General features: G+C 59.4%; 1 protein-coding gene across 3 annotated transcripts in view; it reads right to left on the reverse strand.

The window, feature by feature from the left end:
- Window positions 1-153: 153 nt before the first annotated feature.
- Window positions 154-16,786, reverse strand: part of NLGN3 (neuroligin 3) — a 43,803-nt gene continuing 27,170 nt past the window's right edge. For 2 of the 3 annotated variants that reach the window (XM_075054099.1, XM_075054100.1), the window contains exons 3-7: window positions 14,772-14,831; window positions 11,934-12,083; window positions 10,013-10,198; window positions 3,374-4,163; window positions 154-2,946 (exon numbers count right to left, since the gene is read on the reverse strand). In XM_075054099.1, the coding sequence (XP_074910200.1) occupies window positions 2,109-2,946; window positions 3,374-4,163; window positions 10,013-10,198; window positions 11,934-12,083; window positions 14,772-14,831 (2,024 nt within the window). In that variant the 3' untranslated portion in view covers window positions 154-2,108. The remainder of the gene's footprint in view (window positions 2,947-3,373; window positions 4,164-10,012; window positions 10,199-11,933; window positions 12,084-14,771; window positions 14,832-16,786) is intronic. The other variant, XM_075054101.1, reaches the window with a different exon arrangement.

The following is a 16,786-nucleotide window of genomic DNA, read 5'->3' on the forward strand; positions in this document are numbered from 1 at the left end:
GACATGGGGACCATCTGGACCCTCTGCCAGCAGGCATGGCCATGGTCAGGGTGGCTCTGAGCCAGCACAGGGCACTCCACCCAGCCTGGGAGCCCCCGGCCCCTGCGTGCTCCAAGAAGAGGCAAGACACACCACTATTAAAAATATCACTTCTGTTTTATTTGGAATTTGTTACTCTGCGCGGGTGACAGGGTATAAATACATTCTCCAACGAGCATCCTCACCCTCAGCAATGCCTGGGGCGGGGGCAGGGGCCAGGGCAGGGTGCAGGGCCGGGGGTGTGCTAGCCCCAGGCAGTAGGGCCAGCCGGCACCGGTGCGTCACGGCCGCCAGCGTGGGCAGCGTCTGCCAGCCGGATCGTCTTGCACAGGGACGAGGTATGTTGTCCCCACAAGGACCTGTCCCTTCCTCCTGCCTCCCCAGGCCCTGGGTGCCAGTGCCCACTGTGGGGGGGCTGAGACTGGGGTGCCCCACATGGGCTCCCAGGCAGCTCCTTCTCCACGCCCAGCTGGACTGAAGCCCATTGCCTTGAGCCCCGCTACCCGCAGCCACATGCGGTTCGGTGGCCGCCACCAGCCCAGCAGGTGCCCGAGCCCTGGGGCAGGAGCTCCCAGCCCCATGCAGGCTGCATCACCCCCACTCGAGCAGTACCTGCCCAGGCATCTATCCTGGCCGCATGCCCTGGACACCAGAGCTGGGGTCACCCTGCAACGGGGGAAAGGCCCCAGTGGGAACAAGGTGGGAGGCAGAGTTGCTGTTGGTGCACAGCTCACCCTGCTCCTGCCAGCCCCACAGTGCTGCCCACCCCTGCCGCAGACTGCAAACTGCTGGCTCTGCTTTCCGGCAGTGGCACAGGCAGGGAGGTCACAGCACGGTCCTGGGCTAGTGGTGAAGGGATATGGGATGCTCCTGGGGGAGCAGGGCAGGGTGGGGACCACTGGGACACGGTGCCAGGGTGATGCCCTGGGTTGATGGGGGTGGGCAGACAGTGCTCACAGTGGGTGATGCCCTGGGTGGGTGGCACTGGCTGGTGACGGCAGCGGGGTGGGCCATGGCAGGGGGTGCTCGTGGGTGGGCCGTCGGGTAGGCTATTTGGCTGAGATACATGGGCACGGGCAACAGAGGAGGGAGAATATCAAAAATACAAAAGAGCGCGGCCCTGCAGCGCAGGAGGCAGTGCCCTGCCTGGTGCCCGCCCGCGGCAGGCGGGGGCCACGGGGGGCCAGCACCGCGCGCACACGCTGGCTTCTAACTGGCTTTTTATTTTATATCAAGAACACTTGGTTTTAAAATCTTTACAAAGGACAAAACGCGGCGACTCCGTTAGTGTGTAAAGAACTAAAGATCTGCTTAAAAAACGTCTCTGCAAAGAGAAACGACTGACACAAAAGAGATTCTCTGCAGCGCAAAGAGGGGCAGAGGTGCCAAGTCTCCAGCCCGGGACCCCACTCTCAGGGTTCCCTGGGTCCTCAAGCCCTGGCACTGGCCCCAGTGCCTGCACCCAGCATGAGGCCGGGTCCCCCGACCCTGCCTGCTCCCTCTGCCTATAGCACCATGGCCCAGGGCCACTTCTCAACACAGTGAAGGAGCCTTTTCCAGGGCACTCAGGATGCCAAGCCACCTGGGGATGCCCAGGCACTGGCCAAGAGGGATGCCCGGCCCTACTCCACATCAGTCCTGGGGTGCTCGGTGCGCAGAGCACTGGGGATGCAATTCCCCTGTGGGGAGGTACAGCCCCGGTGTGGGGAGCCCCGTGGCCACTGCCAGCGAGGTCCCCCCCTGCCTGCCTGTGCCAGAGCATGGGCACAGGGGCTATGCCATGTCACCCCTGCACCCCAGTGGCACCCCGGGGTGACCCACGGGGCCCTCCAGCCAGGAGCCAGGAGAGTCAAAGCACTTTTCAAAAATTAGCTAGGAACGAAAGAAAGCGCCGGGGGAGAGCAGGGCATCCGGTCATGCCGGGACCCCGCAGGTCTCCAGGCTTGGTGCCACACTGTCCGTGGGTGCTGCCCCTCTGTCCAGGGGCTCCATCTGCCCCGCTGGTCCCTCTGCCAGTGTCTGCTGCGTGCGTGTGCGTGCGTGCATGCGTGTGCGCTGGCGGCGGGCAGCTATACCCTGGTGGTGGAGTGTGAGTGCGGGAGTCCCGTGCTGTTGAAGCCGGCAGTGAAGGTGTTGTAGGGGTGCAGGGTCTGCAGCCCCACCAGCGAATTGGGGATCATGGTGATGGTGTTGGGGGTCATGAGCGGGATGTCATCTGGAGAGCGCCGTAAGGTGAGGGTGTAGTCGGGCAGAGCGGCCAGGCGCAGGGCGTCATGGGGTGGCACAGCCTCACACTCATGGTGCCCCTGGCTCACCTGCAAGGAGGGCATCTCCTCGTCGGGCGCGTGGGCGATGTCATTGGCGGCACCACGCTGGGGGCTGGGCTGCCGGTGTGTGTCCTGCCGGCGCTTGTCCTTGCGGTAGTAGAGGGCGGCGAAGGCCAGCACATTGAGGAAGAGGAGGGAGGCACCCACGGCGATGGTGACGCTCAGCTCAGTGGAGTAGTCACGGGGACTCTCAAGCAAGGTGCCCGCCTCCTGCTCTGGGCTCCAATTCTCCTTCCCATTCTCACTGTTGTAGGCGGGTGAGATGGCGGGGCGCTTGGTGGTCCAGATTTTGCCATTGGGCCGGCGGGTGATGTGGGAGTTCTGCGTGGTGTCGGGCGGTGGCACTTTGGTGGTGGTGGAGGTGTAGTGGAACATATCATGCAGGTTGTACAGGTGGGGGACCAGGTGCTTCCAGAAAGCCACCTTGGTGGCCCGGTAGTGGTCGCGTACCCGTGGCTTCAGCCCGATATGCAGGTACAGCTGGTCACGGGGGTTGTACTTGGACCAGGCCACCTCTTCAAACCGGTTGGCCTTGGTGTGGATGAACTTGGTGTCCTGGGGGACGGGCTTGTTGGGGTCCCTGCGAAACACAGGCAAAACAGAGCTAGCACTGGGAAAAGCCAGAGAGGTGAGAAGGGAGAGCTGGATGCAGAGATGGAGGCTGGGGGGACCTTTGCCAGTGGTGGCACAGGGTGGGCTGGCAAAAGGTCCTGCATGGTTGGGAAGCACCCCAACTCTGGGTCAAGTCTCACCCATGATAACCATGGCCAACCAACCTCCCCACCCCTGCGCTTGGCTGGGTCCTGTCCTGGGGGCTGGCCGCACTCTCAGCTTCTCACTGTGTGGTTGATGACCTGACCCTAGTGAAGGTGCAGCACACGGACCTCTGGGCACAGGGGGCTCAGTGTCCCACACCAGGCATGACACCCCCCCACCACAGCATGGTCCCAAGGGGTGCAGCTGCAGTCAGTGCAGACCCCCCAAGCACAGTACCCACCCCTACTCACCCTGTCTTGGCAAAGTTGGTCCAGTAGGTCATCACCACGGCACTGAGCATGACGTCGTTCTTGGAGAAGTTGCAGGGAAAGAGGTCTGTGGGCCCAATCATGGGGATCCCGAACACGTAAGGCACCTCATCCCCGTGGGCCGCGTCGGACCATGCAGGCTTCATCAGGCTCTGGCAGTGGTGGTAGAAGGCGTAGAAATAAGTGGGGGAGCCATAGCGGGCATGCAGGTCGGCCGTCACCACTGATGGCTCTACCCACTGGTGGTCAGTGAAGAGGGCCACCAGAGTCTTGCGACGTGTCTCAGGGTTGTCCCTGTCAGCCCAGTCTGTGTACATGAACTTGATGGTCTCCCGCAAGGTGTCCTTTCCCTCAGGGTAGCCGTACAGATTGTCTACAAAGTTGGAGACCGAGTAGTCAAAGTCACTGCCTGAGACACCGTCCTCAGGGTCCACCACGCCCTCCACAAACTTCAGCCCCTCGCCCTGGTTGACCCCTAGCATGATATCGTAGTTGAGGAACTCGCCCTGCTCCATCAGGATCTCCGGGTCATCTGGGATCACATCCCCATCAATGACCGGCCCAAAGGCCACATGGTAGCGAGCTGGCTGGATGTCTTGCTCCACCAGCTCCTTGGCACTCTTCTGCCGCAGGCAGTCCACCATGTCCACCGTGTCCAGCACGTTGCAGCCCACCTTGTCAGCCAGCATGCTGGTGTACTTCACGGGCTGGTAGTTCACTGCCCAGCTGGAAAGCGCAGAGCCGCTCTGGATGATGGCTCTCTGGAAGAGACCTGCAAGACAGGCAAGGAGCAGAGAAAGCTCGCAGCAGAGTGAGCGCCGTTCCAACACCACAGCACTGCAGTGCAGGATGCAGGGTGGAGAAGGCATTGATGCCCTCGGACCTCTGCAAGGACCCTGTGCTCCAGCCCACACCTGGTCTTGACCTGGGATGAGCTGCCTGCTGAGCTGGGTTCACACAGGCGGCTCAGCTCAGGGCCACCACGAGGGTGGCAGGGTGACAGCTGGGCATGCAGTGGGCGCTCCTGGCAGCAACCAAGGGCTGCTGTGCTCCCCGAGGATCCCGTTGCAGGGGATGGCCCAGCATCCCTTTGTCCCAGCACGGGGAGGAGAGGGGCCATAGCTGTATCACAGCCTGGCCTTAGCGAGCAGCCTGCACTGTCCCAGCCACCCCAGGGATGTGTTGCCTGAGCCCCCGAGGGGCACACGCTGCCCCCAGCTCAGCGCCATCCTCCAGCCCAGGGTGGCGCTGGCTTCACTGAGCAGCTAGGCTGCAGGCTGGCAGCAGCGGGAGGGTTAACGCCTGCTCGGGGACACTTAACCCTGCATGTCCCACCCCACGGCTTTGTCAGGGTCCCCCTCGTCCCCCTCCCTGCTACTTCCTGCCCAGCTGGGGCTGCTTGGTGCCAATCCGGCCCCACAGGAGCACGCTGCCAGATGCACAAAGAGGGCCTTTCTGCCACCAGGAACACAGAGGGAGTGGACTTTCGCCCTGGAAAACGGGGCCACAAAGGCCCTGGCCCAGGCGGAGGAATGTGTGGCTGTGCTCCAGCCCCATGTCAATGGCACTTGTGCTCAGAATACAAAAGGCGGTGAGGAAGCAGAGCCTCCGGGGCAGTGAAAGGCAGCCGGGCTCAGGGTGCGTCCTGGGGTCCCTGCTCTCCGGCCAGCCCTCTCCTGCACCCTGAGTGCTGCCTGCACCCTCGCTGGACCCCGGCACTTGGTCACTGCGAGGGACTGTCTCAGGCAGTCCCTGAATAGTGCTGGCGCAGCAGTGTGGTGGCCACAGGGCTGCCCCTGGCCCCCTGAAATGCAGAGTGCCTGTGTGAGACACCCTGTGCAGCCAAGGCCATGCCACTGCAGGGGAGCATGCACCGTCCCGCAGAAGTGTTTGGAGGCTCCTGGCTCCCAGCCACCATGTCCATAGCTCTTGTCTGCACGCACAGTCCTCGCTCTGCCAAGTACCTGACGTACAGTCCCATGAGCTGGGACAAAAAGAAGTCACAAGCTCTGTTTGTCACCTCCTGGTGCCCTAGAAAGCTGTACCCAGCCTACAGGCTGGAGACCGGCCATGCGTTTGCTTGCTCTGCACCATCATCCACGTGCCAAAGAGCCAGGATAGGAGTTCCCTGGCTCCCAGGAGATGCTGTCCCAGCAGCAGCTATTGCTCCCTGCCAGCAGCATCACTTCCCGGACAGACACACCAGGCAGGGCCCTGCCCCTGCCCGCTCCTGCCTGGGGAAGCAGAGGCAGCTGGTGTCACCAACAGCTAGTCACGTCCCTGATGGAGCCCCTTTGCTGTGTCTCTGCATGGTCATGTCCTGACACAGGAGGACCTAGAAGTCTGCGAGAGCTCAGACCTGCCACATCCTCCCTCTCCATGCCAGCACCCAGCTGAAGCCCAACAAGCACCCCGGGGAGGCATTGCCACGCTGCAGCTCACCCCAGAGCCCTCCAGCCTGCTGGGCCCCAGGCAGGAAGATGCAGCTTTGCCTTCCCTGCCTGTTCCCCTCCAAGGTGAGGGTCCCGATGCACCCCACATCCTGCAGAGCCGGCTGCCACAGCACAGCAGAGCCAAGTGGTGGGACCAGGGCTCTGCCAGAGGGTGCCCAGTGCTGCAGGCTGTGGCCAGCTCCTGATTTCCCCTTCACTTTGCACAGTAGCTGAGACTGGAAGCACCTCTGGGATTGTCTGGGCCAAGCCCTGCCCAAAGCAGGGTGCTGGGCGCCTTGTCCAGCTGAGGTCTGAGCATCCCCAGAGCTGGCAGCAAAGGGTGGCAGCCCCCATGGAGCAGGAGATGGGCCAAACAAAGCACAAGAGGTTTGGCAAGCAGTGACTCCTCCTGCCCCTGCATGGCCGGCTGGAGAGAGAAGCAGCACTTTGGTCGTTGGTGAGGATTCCACCCGGCTACAAGGGCTGAAGCTGGCAGGGGAGACATGGGTCTCCCCAGCAGCCAGACACAGCATGTGCTGCACCAGCCTCCAGTGTCTGCCTCTTGCAGTGCCTGGCAGAGCAGGCACAAATTAGCAGCTTCATTAATAGCTCTTGATCACTATGAGTTTTATTTTGATGTGATAAAAACAAACCCACCTGGTCTGCAGTCTGCATCTTAGCGCAGCTCCCCTGCTGTGCTCTAGAGCCGGCTGCCTGGTCCCCAGGGAGATGGGTGCTCCAGTGCAGGGGTATTTTTGAGGGCATTTTATGGCCATTTGCTTTGATGTGACACTGGCTGCAGCACCAAGTGCTCCCCTCCTGTTTCATGGCATTTACAGCCGGAAGCACCTCCCCTGCCACAGCAGCAAGGGTGCCAGGCACCCAGCACTGCTGCGATGCAAGGGGGACCACACCACAGGCATTGGGGCTGGATGGGGCAGCAAAGGACATGGCACGAAGGTGCAGGGTTTAGTGGCAGAAAGCCTAGTGTCACCTGAAAAGTGCTATACTGGCATGACACTATTTTTCGTGGCTGGAAAGTCAGGGAGCAGCCCCTCCAATCTACCCCCAGCCTCTCTCCGTGCTGCTCCCTCCATCCCAGGTCCATAAAAGCGGTTGGGGTCACCTGGGCAGCCAAGCACACAGTCCTGCTTCCAAAAAGGTGTCACCATCTGCCTCAAAAACCAGTCTGCAGGCTGGGGGCTGCCCTGCCACAAGCATGCAATCCCAGAGAGGAGACTCCTGGACGGAGAGCACCTCCCTGTGATCCTCACATGCCTCCCAGGCACTCCCTAATGAAGAGGAGCACCCTAAGAAGCATCACAAATGCATTACACTCTGCGTCCCCTCCCTGGCCTTTCACACTCAGTATGGGCAGAGAAAACCCTTTTTCCTTCTGCAAGAGCTTTCAGCTTGTGAGACTCCCCACCCATGTGCCCACACTGCTCAGGGTGCCTGCACAAGGGCAGCAGGAGGACATGCAGAGCTCCAGGTATCCACACAGGGATGGCATGGCCCCACATGGGCCCCTGCAGCTGCAGAGCATCCCCTGCCTTGCCCACTGCTCAGAAATGAGTCTGCAAAGATCCACCCGTGCTACACTACTCAATTTACCATCTAACACAAGTGAAGCATCCTCTCACTTTAGCCGTCAAAAGCATCTTCTCCTGTGGGCTACAGAGCTGCTGCCTGCCCCGCACAGCTCTGGGTAGCTGGGAATCCTACCCCAGGAACCCCAAAAGCAGTGAGGGCAGCCCTGGTGCTGCCCTGCTCTGGCATTGCAACATTGGCAGCAGCTCTGTAGGTATAACTCACATTTCCCATGTTCTCGAGTTCACTGTAGTCTAATACCCGTTAATATTTGTCCAAGTCACCTGAAGAGGATGGGGCAACAGCCCCAGGAGCATCCTGCTCAGGAGCTGGCAAGGGGGAGCAGGATGACAGAGGGACTGACTTCAAGCAGCAGGCACTCACGCAGGAGCACGGACTGAGCACAAGTGTCCTGAGCGACCTGGGGTGGCAGGGAAACAGGCTTACCCAGTACAGATGTGTACTGACCCAAGCAACAGCGGCTCCATACACACTGCTAGGGCTGGATCACTTCAGCTTTACCTGCCTTTTTGTTTCTTCCTGCTTTACTCCAACATGGCAGGGCACCAGCAATGGTGACAGCAGGGCCAGCAGTCTGCGGGGCAGTCATGGAAGACCAAGGACCACCATGGTCTTAATGTATGAGTGCCCAAGCTGTCAGCTTTTGGGAAGCAGCTGCCCACCAGGTCTAGACATGCCTCTGTTGTCAGGTCTGTGGGGCAGAGCAGCCTCCAGAGCTCTGGTCCTTGGGGCACCAAGGGGAGCCCAGCAGTGAGAGCAGCTGCCCCAAGAGCAGGAGCACTCTGCACAGGATGGGTTGGTGCTGGCTGTGCCACAGGCTCTGGCACAGAGGGAGCATGGGTCACTGGTGGGCTCCAGAGCCCACTTGTGATATCCCACCACCCAGGAGGCTCTGGTGCTCCTCTGCATACTCTGATCCCATGGGCCATGGCAGCATGTCTCAGTCTCTCTGCTTCAGTTTGCTGGCCTGTCCAAGGAGAGGCTGGCAGCCAGCTGCAACTGCTGGGCACCCCGATGGGCAGCAGGGATGGGTGTGGAGGTGTGGGCAGCCTGTCAGCCCCACTCTTGGCCCTGAGGAAGGGCCATCAGTGGGAAGCAGAGCCCAGCAGATGGGTCTCTGCGTGGGGGTGGGCTCACTGTGGGGCAAGTGGTTTGCTGGAATCATGCAAGTTTAACCAAGAGGGCAGCTGGAGAAATCCATAAGAGAGCTGTTTTGGGCTTGCCTTTGACTCCATGGTCAACTGCCAGCATCCTACGAGCCCTGTGCCCTGGGCTCAGCAGGCTGCTGCCCTTCCCTCCCTACCACGAGCACAGGCTCTGTCACCTCTCACCACAGCTTACACCAGCCTTGTGCTGCCCACAGCACCTGCAGACCTCCACATTGAATACTACCAAGCAGACTGTGATGCTGGTGCTGGTGCAGCCACCTTCCAGCAGCCTGGGCTGAGATCATTCCTGCTTTCAATATTGGGGCAATCAGTCCATCAACAGCTCCCAGGGCTGGAAGAAGGTTGCCCAACTTTGCTGGCAGCCTGGCCAGTGCCAGCCTCCTCCCATAAACCCTCTGCCATGCCATCAGCTATGCTGAGGTTCTGAAGGTCTCCATCATTCCTGTGCAGTTTCCAGGCTGTTGAGCAGGGCTGCAGCTCTTCGCAACAGCTTCAGGTGCAATTTTGTGTGCACCTCTGATGTGCAGACTCACGCCTGTGTCCACTGCCCATACATGTCCCCTTCTCCCCTGCACCACGCTTGGGGACACAGCACTGGAAGAGGGCTGCACCCTCATATAAAGTCCCTGTGACCAAGTCCCTGGCAGGCTGGTCCCCTGTGGACCATGTCCAGTTCAGGCATTGCTCCTGTGATTTCCTTTAGGAAGTTTATTGAGAACACCCCCATTCCCATGGTTAATTCTCCCCCACCCCCCGCGCCATGCTCAATGTAAATGTCTTTGCAGGTGGTTTACATGCATTTGCTCTTATGCCAACACAATCTTTTAGCATAAATAATTCCTTTCTTTATCTAGAGTAAACACTGCTATATTTACAGATATCAATCATATCACTTCCACTTGTGTTTTGCTAGTCGCAGCACTTCGAGCTCTCCCAGTCTCACAAGATGGGGCCCTCCAACCCTCCCCAGGCTCAGGTCTGGCTTCCCCTCTATTCCAGTATGAACGCCTTTCCTAGCACTGAGACCTGTGCTCCCAGTGCCCTGCATGATGCCCTACACTCCCTCCACACCTGCACATGGGCGAGCCTGGGCACCTGGGCACGGCACTGCAGGAGGGGGCCCCACCTCTCCCCACACCCAGGTGCTGGCCCTGGGCTGCAGCCCTGTGCACTGGGAGCACCAGCTCCATTCCTGGCTCCCACGTGTTCTGCTGCTGGTCTCTCCCTGCCCACAATGAGAAGGTTTTGCTTCCCAGCCCTGGGAAAGGCTCTCAGCAGTGACTAATTAAAAAGCAGCCCTGACTTTGCTAGGGTGGCTGGCAGTACCCAGGTGGGCTCCCTTCCCCAGGTTAGCATCAGCAGGGCACTTGCTCGCAGCCGCAGCATCCTGGGGCACAGCTGGCACCTACCTTCAGAGTGGTGTGAGAGGGTGAGCAGGCTGACACAGGAGGCACCGATGCCAGAGCCGAAGACAGTGATCCGCAATGGATCTCCCCCAAAGAAGGCGATGTTCTCGCTAACCCAGCGCAGCGCCTGTATCTGGTCCAGCAGCCCGTAATTGCCCTTGGCAGCCTGGTCCCCCGTGCTCAGGAACCCTGTGGGCCAAGGGGAGCCCTGTTAGGGATGTCGAAGCAGGGGGTGTTCTGACCTCCCACCTCCCTTCCCCAAGCCTAGGGGAGCTTCTATGGGACCCTGTCCCACTATAGCATGAGACCTCACTACCAAGAGAGTCCTGTGAGCTCTAAGCTGGAGCAGGGACATCACCAAGCTCCAGCCACCCTCTGCACAGCACAGAGGGGTGAAGGGCTGTGAGTGCAACTGCAAGCTCCAGAGACCCTCTCCAGCCAACTGCAAGCAGTGACAGTCATGGGCACAAAGCCCTGTCCTATCCTGATCACCACCTGTGCTAATAACAAGTCAAGACATCTCACGCATGCTCCAAGAAAAGCTGAGAAAGCACCAGTGGCTGCAGGCAGGCTGAGTGTATGCACAGCCAACGCTTTCCATGGACTAGCATGGCCTGGAGGAGGCTCTATAAATGTAAGGAGGTGGGCTGGGCAGAGAGGAACCGACTGCAGCTTAAAATACAAAGGCTTTTGGTGAGAAAGATGCTAAGAAATGCTTCCAATAGCAAAGGGAACACCCAAGATAAGCTATCAGTGTTTTGTTTGCTTTGACTCAAAGCAGGAAGCCAAAACCCTGGTCCTGAGGTAAAACCCAGGCGGGTAACCCCAGAAGGCAGGGAGCAGTGCTGACACTGCTCTGGCTCTAGAGGTGCTCTGGCTTGGCACACTGCAGCACTTCAACGGAGATGACGATGGCACCGTTTAAGTCTTATTTCATATTGTGACTTATGTCTCTTAAATTTGAACCTATCCATCTTAAAGGCCTGATTTTTAATACTGAAAGGTCTTGAATAGGCTTGTTTTTACTGAAAAGCCTATTTTCTACCAGGTAACTGCCATCTTCCCCAAGAGACTATGAGGTCTGGAGGCTATCAAGAGGGATGTGCTGCCCCTGGTACATGCTGGGAGCCCAGCTGCTTGGGGAGAGTGCCGTGCTGGGTTGGATGGCTAGGAAGAGAACCGGCCCTGCCAGGAGCTTGGCTGGGAAGGAGCTCTCCCCAAACATCTGCACCCCTTGTTCTCCCTGCTGCTAAGGGATACAGCAGTGATGTTCCAGGCAAATCTCTTGTGTCCCAGCCCCCTGGGGTTTCTGCTGCAGCAGGCAGGGGACTGCACTGCCTTTTGACCCTGTGTCCCCATTTTGCCTCTCTAGGTCACCAGTGCTCGTGAAAATGAGACTGCCATCATCCTCTATACAGCACCCAACACTCTTCAGTGACCCTCTCTGCAGACAGCCAGGCCACGGTGGGTGGCTGTGGGGGTCCCAGCAGCTCACCTGGCTTGGAGGCAGCCTGTGCCTGGGGAGGGAGAGCTGCCAGGTCCCCAGGGGCAGCCAGGCAGTACCCACTGGCAGCTCACCGTTCTGAGCCCTCTCAGGAGGAGATGCTGGGTAAACACATTTATTATTTGTTTAACCACAGGCCAATATTTGCTTTCAGCTAAGCCAGGTTGTGTAAATGAGCCTCGGGGGGCCGGTGCCAGGAGCCAGACAGCACTGCGACCGCCCACTGGGCACTGCCATGTGCCACCCCACTTGGTGGCCAGGGTGGAGGGCAGAGGCAGTGCATGCAGTGCAGCCCCCATCCCGGCAGGCCCCATGCCCCCCACTGCCCCCTTCCCAGCTGGTTCAAGCCCGGTCAGCCATGGGGGCTTGTCCCACTGCCTGGCTGTGCTAGTGGCACAGTGTACGCTGGCCAGCCCATACCAAGCACTCCAACGCGGTAGTTCAGGGTGATGACAATCACGTTCCCGTAGCTGGCCAGGACGCTGCCGTCTATCATGTTCCCCGTGCCCTCCATGTATGAGCCGCCGTGGATATACACCATCACCGGCTTGGCCCCGCTGTCGCGGATGTCTGGAAGGAGAGGCAGTTAAACACAGGACCCCGCTGATGGCCACAGCACCCTGCCCAACAGGCAGACCAAGGACGAGGGCAATGCCAGCTGCCAGGACTGGGGAGGGGGCTTAGAAGCCAAACCCAGAGCTCTCCCAGCCGCCACAGCGTGGACCCCCAAAGCTGACCACCACTGAACCAACCCTGCCAGCCCCTCTCCAGGTGGCGGCAGCTGTCCCCACCACTGCTGTCCCCTTGGGGGGTCTTAGCACATGTGGGAGAGATGCTGGCTGGACCTGGCTGTTCTTCCCCAGAGCTGGGCTCTGGCCGTGTGTGGGAGCCAGACCAGTGACATCTCTGTTGCAAGTGGGAGTTGCAGAGTCCAGCCCCGGGATGCAGCCCCATGTCCCATCTTGGGCTGGACCCAAGCCCTTGGCTCCGGGGAGTCCTGGAAGCTGGCATTGTGGGGGGGGCAGGGATGGAGGTGTGCAGGACCTGGAAGGCAGGGGGGCACTGGTGGGTGCTCCAATGTCTGACTCTCCAACCCCCCCCTTCCCATCCCCCTGGGAAGGCAGAAACCTGCCGGCTGCCTGGATATGAACCCATGGCACCCCAGTGCCCAGACACAGACATGGTGATGAGGCAGACAGTGTGTGCACGTATGTGTGTCAGGGAGGTGAGCACGGCGTCCGGACGAGGACAGGGCATGAGGCGTGGAGTGAGGATGGGGAATGGGACCCCGAGGGCCGGGTAAGAAGGTCTGCAGGAGCCTAGGGGACAGAGAGCCGCCACACTCCCTCTCTCAACTGGCCCTGTCCAGGGGACGTCCTGCCCCTTCTGCTCCAGTGGCTTGAGATCCCTCATGGAGCCGAGCTGGGGCACGAGGGAAGAACACCTGTGCTCAGCTCCTGGTGTATCTCACCCACATTACATGGAAGAGGCGGTTGCACCCATCGGGTGACAGTGCCAGGTCCCACATGCCTGTGGTGCCCAGCCCTCTCCTGAGCTGGCAAGACAGCATTGATGGACTTTGCCTTCCCTCATGCTCACCTGCACCCAGCACCTTGCTTGGGCAGGCTGTCCCAGCCAGCCGCTGCTCCCTGCCTGCCTCCCTCACTGGTGTACCGTGCTGTCCTGGCAGCCAGCCCCTGCCACGGTCCCCATGGGGCTGGGGCTCCCAGGGCACAGCCACACCAACTCAGCAGGGATGCCTGGCTGGTGTGGACATGCTCCCTCACACCCACCTAACCCCTGCCCATGTCCACTCCTCTCTGTGTCTTGCCCATCACAGGAGGCTGCAGGGCAGGCTGATTCGTACCTCTGGCCATCCCCACCTCCAGCTGTGGCCACCAGCATGGCTAAGGGCAGCTTCCCTTCCATATAGAAAACCTCTTCCCTCCAGGAGAATGAGGATATGGCAAAACCTATGCCAGCTCTTCTCCTATCGCCAGGATGCAGTGAGGCAAATGCACAGACCTGTGGAGCAAAAAGCACTCGCAGCTCCTCCAGGACAGACATCGCCCATGCAGCAGAACTATGGCAGGACAACTCTTCCCAGGGCCACCTTCTTGAAATGTGAAGGGCAGGAACATCGGTGCCTGTGCCCATGTCCTCTCCTTCCTGCCACATGCTCCCACCGACACACAAAGGGACATCCTTGCAGAAGAATGGCAGCAATGGGCGGAGATGTACCAGGGAATAAAAGGCTCCTAATTGCTGCAGCACATTTTAGTGTGAGGGGATTTAGCACAGTCAAGTCACTTAGGCTGAATGCCAGTTTACGCCCTGGTACAAGAGATCCTGGGGCACAGGTTAGTGGGAGAAAACAATGGGGTTTTAGTACTGCCAAGGAAAAAGCTTTTCATCTGTTTCCCAGATCCTAAATGCCATCTGCCAGGCTGTGCTCGAGCTGCCCTGGGACTCCTGCACACCATGAGGTTTTACTGTCCCTAGCACATTAGGGCTGCACTCTGGCCAACCATTCCTCCTGCCTCCTCTTCACATCCCTGCAGCCAAACACACTGACTCCATACCCTGCAGATGAACAACCTCATTTTACTAAAAATAGCTTTTTCTGCAGTTTGCTTAGCCCTGGTGTACACCTAGAATCACATCTGTTTGAAAGCCCACCCGCTCTGCCTCGGCTGGTGCTGATGCTCTGGTTGCAAGCAAGACCTCGCTCGTGTTGGGCAGTGAAGGAGACAACAGAAACCATGTCTGAGCAGATCTCGGGTCTCCTGGGCACAGCCAGGTACCCTGCAGGTGCCAAGCTGCTGGCATGGCCTCCCTGTGGTGGTGCCCACAGTGGGGCTGGGCAAGGGTGGAGGGGGAGGTTGCTGGCTCCCAGTTGCATGTCACCGACTCTGGAGGGATGAGGCTGGAGGTGGGATGTGACCGGGCTCGGGGTGAAATGGGCCCAGGTGCCCGAGGGCTCCTCTCCTCCCAAGCTGCCATGCTTCCTCCCTGCCCTCGCTCAAGCAGAGCGGGAGCAAACTTCTCCTGAAGCAAAAAAACCCATGAGCTTCCCCCCGTCCTGAGGAAGGGAAGGGCCTGGGTGCCCTGCACAGCCGGCCAGCCTGCCCCCCACCCCGCGCAGCTGCCTGGCACAGCAGACGGACACACACAGGGCTCCCTGGGGATGGCAGCGGATGGCGGGCAAACGGAGTTGCTTTGCGTGTCATGCAGTGGCAGCCTCGAGCACAGAAATACCTTCGTCTTCATCACCGTCATTATCCGCTAAGTCCTCGCCCTGTTTCTTAGCGCTGGCTCCTAGGGACCAAACACGAGGAGACAGAACAAAAAGGAAAACAAGAGGAAACAAAAACAAAACAAAACAAAACAAACAAAAAAACCAAACCAAAACAAAAAAAAACAAAAGAGAATTCAAAAATAGCATGATAGCAGAGACGGTGGGGCCAGGCCTGCACCCCACAGCACTGCTGGCTACTCACACTGCACCTCTCCCAGAGCCAGGGCGGCACAGGGCATGGGCAGGACTGCCCTGGGAGCTGCGCCAGGATGCTGCTTCACCTGGACCCCTTCCCAGATCCTCCCCAGGGAGCACTGGGGCGGCAGGGAGGAGGACAGCATGCCTGGGGCAGCATCAGCACCGGTGGCAGACCAGCCTCTCAAAGCACTCGCAGATCCTCCTGCATCCCAGCCTGGCCCTCGCCTGCACACGCATCCTTGGCTCCCTGCACGGGGGCAAGGCTCCGTCTCCTACCACCCGGGTGCAAGCAGGAGCTCTGCTCCCAGCTCTGCTGCCACTGGGGGCAACTGTCCCCTGCCACCAGCAGAACCCAGGTGAGGGGTTGCCCTGGGTGGCCACTGACCACCAGCTGGGATCCTGCCCATCACCCCTACGCGGTGCATGGCCCCTTATTGTGCCTGGCATGGCTAGGCCACAAACCACCAATGCCACAGCACGAGACCACCACAGCACACTGCAGGGAGCCGTCGTGACGAGTGCTTCCCTGCACTGATAGGTTCCCTCCTTTACCAACTGCCTTCTTAAAAGACTAGTTGCATGGTTCACCAACGATTGCAAAGGCACCAACCAGCTTTCCCTGACCAAGGCAGAACCCTAAAAATATCAGTTTCTGTAATGTCCTGAACTCCTTCCAGTCATTGCATGGCCCTTAGCAAATCCATGGTGCCAGGGCATGGGCCAGGCCAGCAGTCCCGGCCCTGAGCTGTGGGATGCTGTTGCGGATAGTGTGTGCTGAGCACACCACTTCCCAAACTGCATGCAGCTGGTGTGAGCCAGGAGAGGTGGCCTGTGGGCTGGCAGGGAGCAGACGCAGTGCAGACCTGTACCAAGACCCCATTGCTGCAAAGGGCTGCGTGCCTTTGTGGGCACAAAGCCAAGTGGTGCCATCCCTGCGCCCTGCAGCCCTGAATTTCAGGAAGAGGCTGTGCTCTCCTTATCCCCTTAGAGCTGCAGACCAGCACCTGTGGTTGTCTGCTCCCTAATGCCTGCACCAAAAAAGTTCCCTGGGTGACAGTGACCTCAGGGTTGACAGCAGGGTTTCCCCTGAGCAGACCTGCTCACACTGAGCCCATGCTGCCCAGTGACTTCCCCCAGGCATGCAGGGCTCTGAAGTCCCGCCAGGCACCCTGCTGATCCCAAGGCCCTGCTGCTGTCACCAACTGGCCCCACCACCACCACAGCAAGGGTTCTGCACGGCCTCCAGCAAGGCTTCTGCAAGCGAGGGACAGCCCTGTGGCTGGCTGAAACTATGACAAGGTGAGTATGAAACTGGACAGGAAGACAAAATCAGGGAGTTGTCCTCACTGCCACTCTGGGAGTGGGATCCCACAGGTGACACAGGTAGAGGATAACAGAGATGGCGGCATGGAGGGGGGCAGGATTTTAATTTAAAAGGAATTTGTGATGGGGGAGTGAGAGGTCTGAAATGTCCATGGGGCAGCTCCATCAGGGCAAGAGCCTTGCACACCTTAAGCAGCCATGACGTGCTGGAGAAAGTCTGGAGGAACAATGACCAGAAGTCTAGAAAAATCCAGCAGACAAGAAAAGTTTGCAGGAGGCTGGGTCACATGAATCCAGGAGTAGAGGAGTGATGGGAGCTACAGCAGCATCCCAACACATGAAAGGCCATGGCAAGGTGGTGAGGTGGAAGAGCAACTCCCTCTCCACTGCACAGAGCACAGGCAGCCCCAGAACTACATGAGGCAGGCTGAACCTGGACAAGAAGAAAATCTTC

The sequence above is a fragment of the Buteo buteo genome, chromosome 22, assembly GCF_964188355.1.
Source record: "Buteo buteo chromosome 22, bButBut1.hap1.1, whole genome shotgun sequence".
NCBI classification, from domain to species: domain Eukaryota; kingdom Metazoa; phylum Chordata; class Aves; order Accipitriformes; family Accipitridae; genus Buteo; species Buteo buteo.